This window comes from Mercurialis annua, linkage group LG3 (assembly GCF_937616625.2).
Source record: "Mercurialis annua linkage group LG3, ddMerAnnu1.2, whole genome shotgun sequence".
In the NCBI taxonomy this organism is placed as follows: domain Eukaryota; kingdom Viridiplantae; phylum Streptophyta; class Magnoliopsida; order Malpighiales; family Euphorbiaceae; genus Mercurialis; species Mercurialis annua.
Window position 1 is genome coordinate 72,840,165 of NC_065572.1, and position 12,476 is coordinate 72,852,640.

A 12,476-nucleotide genomic window follows, 5' to 3' on the forward strand; every position below is an offset into this window, starting at 1 on the left:
AAAAAATGACAAATCTACGAGTGTAAATTATTTTCCAATTGATAATCTTATTTATTAACTGATATGTTTTTTAATTAATCGACTTTTTTCACATTAATTAAATAGGTTCTATATATTATTTAATTAAAAAATTATTAAATATTATATAAATTTTTCATAAAAAGTATAAATGAATTTATTAGGTAAAATAATTAATTATTAACTGTAATACAAAAAATTATTAAATATTTTAAAACTACACAATTTTTAATTGTAATTTTAAAATGAAATATTTTAGGCAAAAGGTATAAGAAACCACTGTGGTTTTTCAAATCATTCAAATATCACCCTAAAGAAAGAACAAATATAGCCTAAAAGTCAAAAAAACTGACCCTCATTCAACACCATTAGTAACGAGTCTAATTTAATTTCATTAAATAGTTAGAGTGAAGTATTTATACTTTAATATATAAATTAATTATAATTAATTATTGAAAATTATATAGGAATTAAATTGTAAATTTTATTAATTAAGTTATTATATAGGAGTAATTGATTTTCTATATTTATATTTCTATCAGAATTTATATAATTTCTTTAAAATTTAACTATTTTCTTTTTTTATTTAATGTAATTCATCGTTTTATAATTTTAAAAATAAAAAATATACTAAAAATAATTTATAAGAGCAATAAATCTCAATAATATGTATCTATTGACAAGAACTACTATAAGCTTTTACTTAACAACTAAACCTTGGCACACAAAAAAACAACTAAACCAAACGGACTCGTAATAGTCTTTGAAAATAACAGGTTACTTTAAAACAATAGATTTAAACAGGATTAATGGAAACAGAAAATGTTAGTTAAGCAATAAAGTAAAAAACCATATAAACATGTTAGTTTGATGAACATTTTAAACTTCAAAAACAGTGGGTTTTACTCAAAATTCAAGGTGGTTTGAGACAAGTAATAATTTTTCTGCAAATGTAGACATATCATTATTTGTTATGTTCACATTATGGTCAAGATTAATTAGACAAAGCTTGAGTTGATTAAGCGAGTAATTTGATGGATGATCATAAATAAAGCTATAGAATACACCTTTTAATTGATAGATCACCTGATTACATTTTTTCATAAGTATCTCTATCATACACTTAATATGACAAATCTCAAACTTGGGAGCAAATCATTACCATATTTAAATCTACTTGTTTTCTTGTTAATTCTTATATAATAAGCATGGTTTTTGATGCTTTATTTTTAATGTTATAACTGCAGAGGTTCAAATGTCTAATTTTTTAATTGAGGAGATTAATTAAATACCTAATATGTTATTTCAAAATTTGGGACTTCTCATCTGATAGTCATGTCAAATTAATTAATAATGTTTACATATTGGTGATAAAAAAAAAAAAGACATCAAATTCATGTTGAAAAATTATTATCTAAGCGGATCTATCAAGAATAAATATGAATACGATAAATCAAACATTAAAAAATAACAAAAATAATTTTAAATTTTTTAAACGTGTAATTGGTTTTCATCAATGCATCTTGCATATACCGGATCTAGACAAGAATCTCACGTAAGTGAGAGATATGTGTGTCATAATCCTGTTGGCTTAATATGTGTATTTTTCCACAACAAATATAGGTGAGTGTGGTAGCTAGGAGAAGTCGCATAATTAATCTGTATTGTCATCTGATGAGTTTCAAACTGAAACAGACAGAATTCATAAAATAATTATATAGGCATTGTATCGGCTCAAAAACATGAACCGGCCAATTACCAAAACAGGACATATATGATGTATGCATTCTCATTCATTTTCCTTAAGCTTTAAACCAGCAAAGAGTTATTTGGGTCCTTTTATTTATATGTCGAAACTCGAAATTAATTAACTCGCACTTAACCATTTTAATAAATTGAGGATAATACTCTTTAGATTAACTACCGATAACGCAATGATAACATAACATAAGGACGAAACAATCTCACGAACATATAATATCACCAAGTCAAACAACAACCGGCATATTTCAGATAGATCTACCGAGATAAACATGCAGCTAGTCCAAAGAATATCTCGGCACACACCTGGCAGCTCATCCGATATATGTAAGTCGACTCAAAACCATTTCAAGGTAACCCAGATATTCCACTGGGCGATAACCGAACTATCATATTTGAGATAGCATAAGTATGCCTAACAACCTGAGGAGATCATAGAAAATTTGCTAACTCGCGAGTGTCCCCCGCGTTGCAAGCACTTGACACAACTCGAAGCCCAGCAAAATTTGCCACCTCAGCTAACAGAAAGTGGGAACTAAGGAAAGAAAATTTCAAACGGCCGCGCGGGTTGTTCTATATAAACCAAATTAAGTGCAAATCTTAAAGGTATTTTTTCATTCATCATTTTGACTCTACTCCTTTCTTTTCTCTGTTCTTTTCTCCACTAAACTGACTTGAGCGTTAGCGTTAAAGAGAACAGCCGGAGAACTCCTTCGGTGTTCCATCTGACCTTTGTGTTCTCTGTTGCACATGACCTTTTTTAGCTCGGAGACCTTTGTAATGCTTCAATGATTTAACAACTCTCAAATTGTATAAAATGAATGAGTTCAAAAATCTCGATAACTCAATTATGGAGTTGATATAAAAACAAAGAGTATTGTCCTAATTGATCTTGACGTACAAGTTCAGCATCGCGATATCCTTTATTTAGCTTTAAATTATATAATTTGTGTAAAATAGTACGTTTTGGTTCAGTTTGATATTATAAAAAAGTTAATTTTTCATTTCGGTTAGGTTAGATTTTGAATATAAAATCTTCAGTTATATTTTAATGCAACCGGACTAAAAAAAATCAAGTGAGTCTACTAGTTAGATCTAAAAAATAATAATTCTTAAGAAATAATATTCAACTTTAAAAATGAAAATAAAATGATTTTAATTTTTAGTTTGATTCAATTTAAACCGAATGTATATTCTTTGTTCCATTTTGTTTAACCGAAGAGGATATTAGTTAGTTTAGAAAAAAAAAAAAAAAAAAAGAGGATATTAGTTATATTCATAATGATACTTCATTATATATGGTTAGACTTAGTTCTATTGTCAAAATCCCAAAACTAATGGCAATTGTACTTTCAAAATATACCTGGAATTTTCAACATGGTGTGACAGACTTAACGTCACAGTTTAATTTGTAGTGTGATGAGTAAAGTCCATTACCTACTTACCCACTCATAATATATACTTGAACATCAACGTTTTCAATGAGCTTTGAAAAAACTTCCCATTTCTGGCTAATTTCTAACTAATTTACTTAATTCGAATGGTAATTTGATAGATATTTATTGCTGTTATTGTTGCTATTGGTAAGTTTTAAAAGGATAAACCCATTTTCAGGTCTCTATACTATATTATTTTGGTTTATCAGGTCCCTCAATTTTTATTTGCCTTCTTCATGTCTTTAAACTTTCGTTTTTTGATTCATTAAGTCCTTTAAATTCTTAAACGGAGATCCGTTTAAAGATCAAATGAACCAAAAAATAAAGATTTAGGGACCCAATGAACAAAAAAACGAAAATTTAGAGATCCAATGGACCAAAACATAAAATTTTAGAGGTTTGAGAAAGTCAAATAGAAATTGAGGAATCTAATGAACCAAAATCTTATAATTTAAAGACTCCAAAGTAGGTTTAGCCTTTTTAAAAGATATACAAACACCGGCGGAGTCAAAAAAATTAACTTAAAATAGCCAAATCGTAATATACCTCATATATGAGGAGTCCATTTTTAAAAGTTAGAAGAATCCAAAGTGTAATATAGTTCAACTTTATATACTGATTTCAACTATTTTAAAAAGTTGAAAGGGGGGCCAAGGCCATCCCATTGCCTCCCCCCTCTTCATCCATGATTGGATATCAATGCAAATACAAAAAATAAAGATAATAAAATATGATTTTTATTGCTTGCACGGGTTTGATTTAATGATCTAAACTCCAGTTATGTAAACGTCAAGGTCGTGGGTTCAAATTGTATCTACGCCCATTTTTAAAAAAACTGAATGGTTGGAGCTGAGCTGTTAGCCATTATAGCCCGAATTTGACAGATATGTGGGCTTGCGATCAGTCCAAATTCCGAATTTGACAATGATCTTGACTTTCGACTCAGGAGAATGAGTGCTCGTCACCAAAAAAATGATACAACTTTTATTTAGATTCTAGTTTGTTACTATAATTCATCAGTAAATCTATTATTTGATGTTACACTAATTAGAAATGTGAAAATTATCAAATTACTAAATTTAAAATAACAATTAAAGTAAGAGAACAATTGTTTTTTAAAAGTGAAAGTATTTGATATGGTTAAAATTAATATTAAGGGTTAAAATGAAAATTTATACACCAACTTTAACCTAATTTGCAATTACAACATAAACTTTTAAACTTGACAATGTCGGTAATGAACTTTACCCTTTTGGCAAATCGATTCACCGATTATTTTCCGGTGCTGAGTTGGAAGCCGGAAAGAACACGTACACTGACACAATGAATTTCAGTATTTGCCACGTAATTTGGCACGTTTGCAAATGAAATCACAAACTTTAGCGTAATTTGCAATTACAACACTAATTTTAAAGTTTTAACAAAAACAGGCATCAATTTTTATTTTTTGGCAAATCGAAACACCGTTTATTGTCTAACTTGTCAGCCTACGTGGCAATTCCGACTTCCAACTCAGCTGAAATGTCCGTGAAGAATATCGGTGTATCGATTTGCCAAAAGTGCAAAGTTCTTTACCGACATTGTCAAGTTTAAAAGTTTATGTTATAATTGCAAATTAGATCAAAGTTGGTGTATGAATTTGCATTTAATCCTAATATTAAATTACGGAATAAATTATATATAAAGAAAAAACTGAAGTCTGATATAGGATAAAACTGAAACCAACTGTTAAGAGTTCAGAATTTTTGTGATAATTAAATCTTGCATTCATACTTAAAATTTTAAGCTTTTAAAATTAATTTTATCGATGATTAATTATTGATTAAGAAGTTTTTCTAAATTCTGACAACATGTTGAATATTTGCTATCAACTACTTGGCTGTGGATAATTTCAACTCTATCCTGATGAATGATAAAGTTATGATCAGCTGTTTCATCTGATGCCCTATTTCATAAAAAAAAAATTGATGAATTTCAGGCATTACATTTTTAGTCACTAAACTTTTATATTATTTGAGTTTAGTCTTAAAACTTTAATTTATTGTAATTTAGCCATTAAACTTTAAACTTATAAACAACTTGTGAGTTTTTTTTAAAGATTTCATCCTAACTAATTAAATCTATTGAAAAACTTAAATAGATTTTCAGCGAATTAATTAAATTGAGATAAAATTACAATTTCAAAAAAAATTAGCTAGATTTCAAAAAGTCAAAAAAGTTTATTTTTTTATACTAAGTTACCAATGAGTTATAGTTTAAATGTCATTTTACTAAATCATGAATTCAATTTCCTCCACAAACGCTTCACCTCTTCAATAATATAAAAAAAATAACAGAGAAATTTATTGACTCCAAATATTTAATATGGAAAACCATATTTTTATTATTTAACAACAGAATACATGATCCATCCCTTTGAAGTATTAATTCATCATCTCATATATTTTAATTCTAATATTACTAGTAGTTGACTAGTGTAAACTCTAAAGGATTCATAATCATCATCATATACATCAGCAAAGACCTAATTATCTGTTCTTGTAAAGTTAGGACTATATAATATAATATCACTAAACTCTATAAACCAAAGTCAATTTTACAAAAACTACATTATAATATTTTTGTTCTTCATAGAAAATTAAAGGTTATTTAATTAATTATCTCATAAAGAAGGCCACATATGATAAACTTCTGGCTTCATCGGAATCTCAATCTCATACTGAAAATTCTCAGGTTCATCATTTTTGGATGCATCTTCTAACCCTAACTCGTTCTCCAAGTAACGTAGCCACTTACTATTATCAACTTCACCACCTTTATACGCTTCTTCACCAATATTATTGTTATTATTATTATTCGTGATCGATACGGAAGTATTTAATCCATCTAACATGTTCCAAAAATCCAAATCGGACTCGAACGGAATCTCGAGCTCATCTTCAGCTGTAATTTCTTCACCGAATGGCTCTGTGAAGTTGAAAAGTGGCTCACTGTTTTTAGACTGGTTATGTATATTGGAGTTAATGGATGAAGTTGATGAGGTTGACAATTCTTTAGGTTTTTTCTTGGTGACTGAATCTGCATGATGATCGTTTGTTTTACCAGAAGACATGATTGTGCATGATGAAGAAGATGATGAAGATGTTGTAGTTGAAGATTCGTATTTACTATTACAAGATTTATCGTCTTTGAATGATAATCTTTTCTTTAAATGTGTGTTCCATACGTTCTTGATCTCATTGTCTGTTCTGCCCGGTAAATGGGTTGCAATTTTTGACCACCTGAAAAAATAAAATTAATATAATGATTTATGTGTAACACGGAAACGAAAATACTGAAACGAAAACAAATTGAAATAAATATCGCATAATTTATGAGAATAGATACAAATTTAGAGTTTTTAAGTTTCACAAGCATTTTTATTTATTTGTTTAAAATTAAACGGAAAAACATAAAACTCATCAAACAAAAACAATAATGATAATTGAGGAATTTTACTTGTTTCCCAAAGTTTGGTGCAATTGAATTACGGTGTCCTCTTCTTCTTTGGTGAAATTCCCTCGCTTTACGTCTGGTCTTAGGTAATTAATCCATCTCAAACGACAGCTTTTCCCGCATCTTAGCAACCCTACAAAACCTCCATCAATTTTATTTTTATTTTTATTTATAACAAACCAAACTATAGCTTAATATCCATCTTTCAACCACCTTGACATCGAAATTTTAATTTTTTTTCTTCACATTTTCATGAAATTACAAAGAAATTAATAGCCATAAAAAAATCCAATTTCCGTGTTAGGTTCGTCATGTTATTTAGCTCTATTCAACATTTAAATCGTAAACGACATGGTGGATAAAGTCTATACAAAAAAAAAGCGTAAAATCGTATATGTAATTCTAGTGTAACTGTTTACGTTTGTAATATTACTGTATAGTCTGAATTGTATGTCATTATGTCAACAAAATATACTTTTCATAGGCCGTTAATTACAACATTTCTTTTCTTGATTCTTTTTTTTTTTAATTTAGCATCATCTTCTTGAATATATCACAACAAATTGCGGAAAAATCCATTATAATATTATATTGAGTGAGTTCCAAATATGTATTTTCAATAAAAAAAAATCTTATATCATAAGGGTTTTCTAAAAAAATAAATTAAAATATACCCATAGTATGCAACGGCTGTATATAAAATAAACAAAACAGTATTTATTTCATTGACGGTTTAAGCATGTACAGATAGTGATTTAAAAATTAGCTAAATAATGTATAGTTTATACCAAAAATGGGAGATACGAGTGATTCTCTAAATCAAGATTAAAAATTAATGATGAATGTATGCTAATGCTGATAGCCTAATTCTATGCTGGCATTTCTATATATATGTAAAATAAATAATTTCTATATAGACTTTGTGAATAATCAATCATACTATAACGCATCATTAAAACGATGTTCGTTATATAATTTAATCAATTAAATTTTTCAAATATATATTCAATAACATATAATAACGTAATTGGTTTTATTAACGGATTTTCGAGTGTTTATCAAATAAACAAACAGCATTACTGATAGTGAGACAGTTGATTAGTTCCCCAGATACTAAACGTTTCAAACTTGACATCTTAATATCTTAATGTTATGGTCAACACTCAATATAAACTCCTATTTTCCTCTAAAAAAGTTGATTTCAAAATTTCAAATGGTTTAATTGTTTCCGCTTCAAATTCAATCGACATTCGCATACATAAATAAATTTAAAATAAAATTACTATCAGAGTCTCATCGGGTCTAACAGGTCGAGCTTTCAGACGAATCGAGAAGTAATAAGATATAAAAAAATTATATAAAGTGAAGAAACTGACCAGCTTGTTTAGGGAGAGCCCTCCAATTTTCATGGCCATGTTTCTGAATAAAAGTGATGAGCCTTAAATCTTCAGCAGGGCTCCATGGACCTTTTTTTACTTGACTCTTATCACAGCATGGTGCTCTTCCTTTCCCCATTATTCTTTATTTTCTTTAATTAACTTTTTTTGGGTTAATCACTCACTAATTAGAGAGAGAGAGAGAGATTAAAATGATTAGTGTGGTGTGTTTTATATAGGAAATCTTAGTGAGAGAGAGAGAGAGAGAAGCCTCAAGGTGCATGCCATAAAGTTTGATGCTAAATGAAGCAATAAATAGAAGGAGATCCACAACAGATTTCTTATTATCTTTTTTTTTTCTAGTAAAGAGTATTATTTAAAATGTAAAGTTTAATAATAATGTAATTTGCCATTGGAATATAGTATATTTTATTAAAGCTTAAATAGTAAACTACAGCTATATATAATTTAGGGACGTTTTTATCTAAACCCGGTTCATAAAAATTCATGGACCTATCCGTGTTAGAGAAATGAGAAAAAAGAAAAAATAATGAGAAAAAAAAAAAGAAAATTGTGTTAGATTTTCTAACAATTTATTGGATAGGTGCACGAAAAATTTATGTACCGGAATTGATATTTTTATTCAAAGGTTTAGAGTGGAAATGTTTTTTAATATTTAAATTTTAAAGTACCTTATGGTACGATACTTTACTAACAACTGGTCAACCTGGGATCATAAGTTTTGGCTAATTACAAATAATAATTTTTTGGTTATTCTTTTTTAGGACGAGGGGATGAAAAATTGAATTTTTTTTTTATGACAATTGAACTTAAAACTCCTATAATCGAATTACAATGTCCCTACCCTAGAATATGGCATATGAGGACATATTTTTAGAAGTGGCTCTCCTCATGTTCAAATTTATTATCTTTAAATATTATTTTTTTAACACATAAATTTATGCATACAAACAAAAACAAAAATTATTTTTGTTAAAAAAAAATTACTTATTTCAAATTTTTAAAATTATCGATTTTATCTCAATTTTTAATTTTAGTTGTGTTAATTTTTCTAAATCGGAGTTTTTTACTTTGAAAAATTTAAATATATCTTTCATATTTGATAAATAGCCTACATAAGCCATTATTGTTTTAAAGAAGTACTAGACATCGAGACTATGTGTTAAAAATGAAGGATATATATAACTCTTTAAGTAGAAAAATTTCAAATTGAATAAAATAGGTATGATTAAACTGAAAATTAAAAATAAAATAAAATTAATAATTTTAAAAATTTGACATGTAGACGAATTAAAGTAAAAAATGTAGGATACTTTTAGATAATTAAACCTAATTTTATTAGTAAAGTATGCCTTGGGCACCATCAAAAGTTTTTAACATTCATATTATAATTATATGTAGATTTTAAATTTATTAGATATAAATTTTATGAATTTAAAAACTCTACCGTTTGCATTGATTTTACATTAATAATTCCATAAGGATAATTTCCAACCAATAAGATATTTAAACAAATCATCACTCTTAAAAACAACAATAGACTTTAACTTTTTCATATAGGGATTGATATTAGAAATTGAAAGATTATGAATATTCAATATCTATTAATTTTTTTAATATTTTTTTTCATTTTATCAAAATAATTTAAATAAATATATTTTGTTAGGTTAAAGTTTTTCAATTCAAATGATGCCTTAAATCTATAAAACTCCTCTTTCATTATAATTTTTTGAAAAAGTATTTCTAGATAGTTTTTGAAAAAAAAAATCATTTGAATGTGAAAAATTGTACTATTGTTTAACTAGTTAGGAACTTTGACAAATTTAAGTTGAAAATGAATTAATATTTTAAATCTTTATCATAAAAGTGAAGAAATGGTCAAATAGCTACTCTATTAATCTGCAAAGTTTTTATTATTATATATAGTGAGCATCCACCAAACTGAAGAAAAAAAAACTAGGAAAAAATTGAAATAAAATATGTTGAAAGATGAGTAATTAAATTGCAAAAATAATATACACGTTTTGTCTTTATCGTCATGTATTCTTGCCAAATTAGACCCTATACTTCTCCTGTTCTCATTATAACTGCTATTGTAAATTTGTAAGTTCCAAATATAATAGGATTTCTTGCTGTTTTTGATCATTTTGTGGACTACTTTTATAGATATATCATCATTTTTTAGCCAACTTCCATATATTTTTCCTTTTTTTATCTTTCTAATTTCTTGTTTAATTTCTCATAAACTTGCTATTTGCTATATTAATTACCAAAATTTCTCCATAGCCCCTCTCATTATCTTATAAGGATGCATATCAAGACTATATTTTCAAAACAATGATTAAGAAATGTTAAATTCAAGCTCTTATAATTATATTAGTTAGCCATTAAAAAAAAATTTCACTAAATTCAGATGAAGAATGGATAATAAAATTATATTAATTTTACATATCTTATATAATTAATAAAAAAAATTATCTAGTTCCGATCTATATATTATGAATTTATCTCATAAAGAATTGCTTCATAGATTGTGAACAGGTGTTTAACCTACTTAACATATTTATTATTAACCTATTTAACATTTTTCTAATTAAATAAGTATAATCAAACAACAGACCTCCAGAACAATCATAAATTTTCATACAAAAGACAACAGTTAGTAAATTATTGCATTATATGGTCACATATATTAATTAATATAATTAATAAATAAATTTAAATGTGTTTTAGACGGATTAGACGAGTTTAATCTGTTTAATCCGCTATTTAACCATGTCATAAACAGATTGACCTGTTTATGACCCAAACCCGTTTAATTTCGTGTTATGTCGTGTAAACGGGCCGTGTAGAAAATTTTCAGCCCTACCTGGACTCGATAACAAATTTCCTTATAAAAGAATTTATATATGGTTATTTTAATCGATCATCTGTTGATTTGAAGATATTCATTATAAAATATTTTCCAGCAACTGATAATTAATTAATTAAATATTTTTATGGATAATTTAGTCTAAATGTTTAGAATGGTTTAAAATTATAACTGATATATTTTAGTAACTTTTAGTTAAATATTTATAGGAAAGATATATTAATGATGTGTGAACTTCTTCTGAATTGAAAATTTCAGTGTTTGAATTACAGATACCATTAATATAATTATAAAATACAGATACCATTAATATAATTATTACTGATTTATATATGACGTCACAGGGTATATTTTAATTTGCTACAGTGTACAGCGCACTTGTACTACACGTACTGTAAAATCGCGGAAGACGACGCAGGAGCTGCCATTCATTTCCATGCACCTAAATTGAAGAAAAAGTTTACGACAAGTAAGAAATCAATTAGTTTAAATTTAATGAATAAACAAATAATTAAAGTCTTTAAAGAAAACAATATATAATCCTCTAAAATAATAATGTGATTTTATACCAATACCAAAAATAATATCATAATTTACTAATAATAAAATATTTTATTAAAATAAGAGAGTTTTAAATATATATTTTCATTTTATTAGAGTTATCCATTGAACATTATAAAAAAACCATAATTGAAAAAGTTTCACTTATAACAATATAAGTCAAAATAAGTGCTATAGCTGAGTGAATGCTAAAGTAAATTTTTTTAACAGTAATGAAAACTTCATTCATACTAGACAAATACGTATATCACAGCTCCAAAAAGGTATAAATATAGAAATTACAAATTTAAAATTATAATTAAAGGACGTAAACAGTAATTTCACAATCTAGCTAAACAATTGAGAGATGTCAAATAAATCAGGCTCTTTGTAAGACCTGAAATAGGAAGGATCCGTTGAGGAGTAAAATACCGAAAATCCATAGATACTCAACTAGAAGTAAGGTAAATTCTAGATTTCTTCAAGGATATCTAATAAATATCTTTAATTGTAGAAGAAATTTAATTCTTTTAAACCGTAAAAACTCGCATCTCTATTCGAGAAGGTGGAGAAGATACAGAGTACAGTTTGAACATAGAAAAAAAATAAGTACATAACATAATGACCAGATAGAATAGGGTTGGCATTTTGACAAATGTGGGACTGCTTAGAGAATATAAATTGAGCAGAAACTATTGAATTTTATTACTTAGCTAGTTTTTATGTAGACATGCACGCTGAAGGACCAATTTGTTATTCTTTTGGTCGGGATAATTAGTAAAAAATTTGAGAACTTTTAAAAAAAAAAATTAAGCAAGTATAATTTTTTTTAATATTTGATTGGTCGGGTCTATTTATTTTTCATGAATCACATATAATTAGAGTATGAATCCATTTATATGTAGAGGTTGAGCAAGGAATTTTACTTGGCTAATATAAACGACATGTCATTCGTTT

General features: G+C 26.9%; 1 protein-coding gene across 1 annotated transcript; it reads right to left on the reverse strand.

The window, feature by feature from the left end:
- Positions 1-5,573: 5,573 nt before the first annotated feature.
- Positions 5,574-8,357, reverse strand: LOC126671687 (transcription factor MYB63). The gene is made up of 3 exons (XM_050365477.2): positions 8,087-8,357; positions 6,714-6,843; positions 5,574-6,496 (listed from the first exon to the last, which is right to left on the reverse strand). The coding sequence occupies exons 1-3, from the start codon at positions 8,223-8,225 to the stop codon at positions 5,878-5,880; spliced, it is 888 nt and encodes a 295-aa protein (XP_050221434.1). The 5' UTR covers positions 8,226-8,357; the 3' UTR covers positions 5,574-5,877.
- Positions 8,358-12,476: the final 4,119 nt, after the last annotated feature.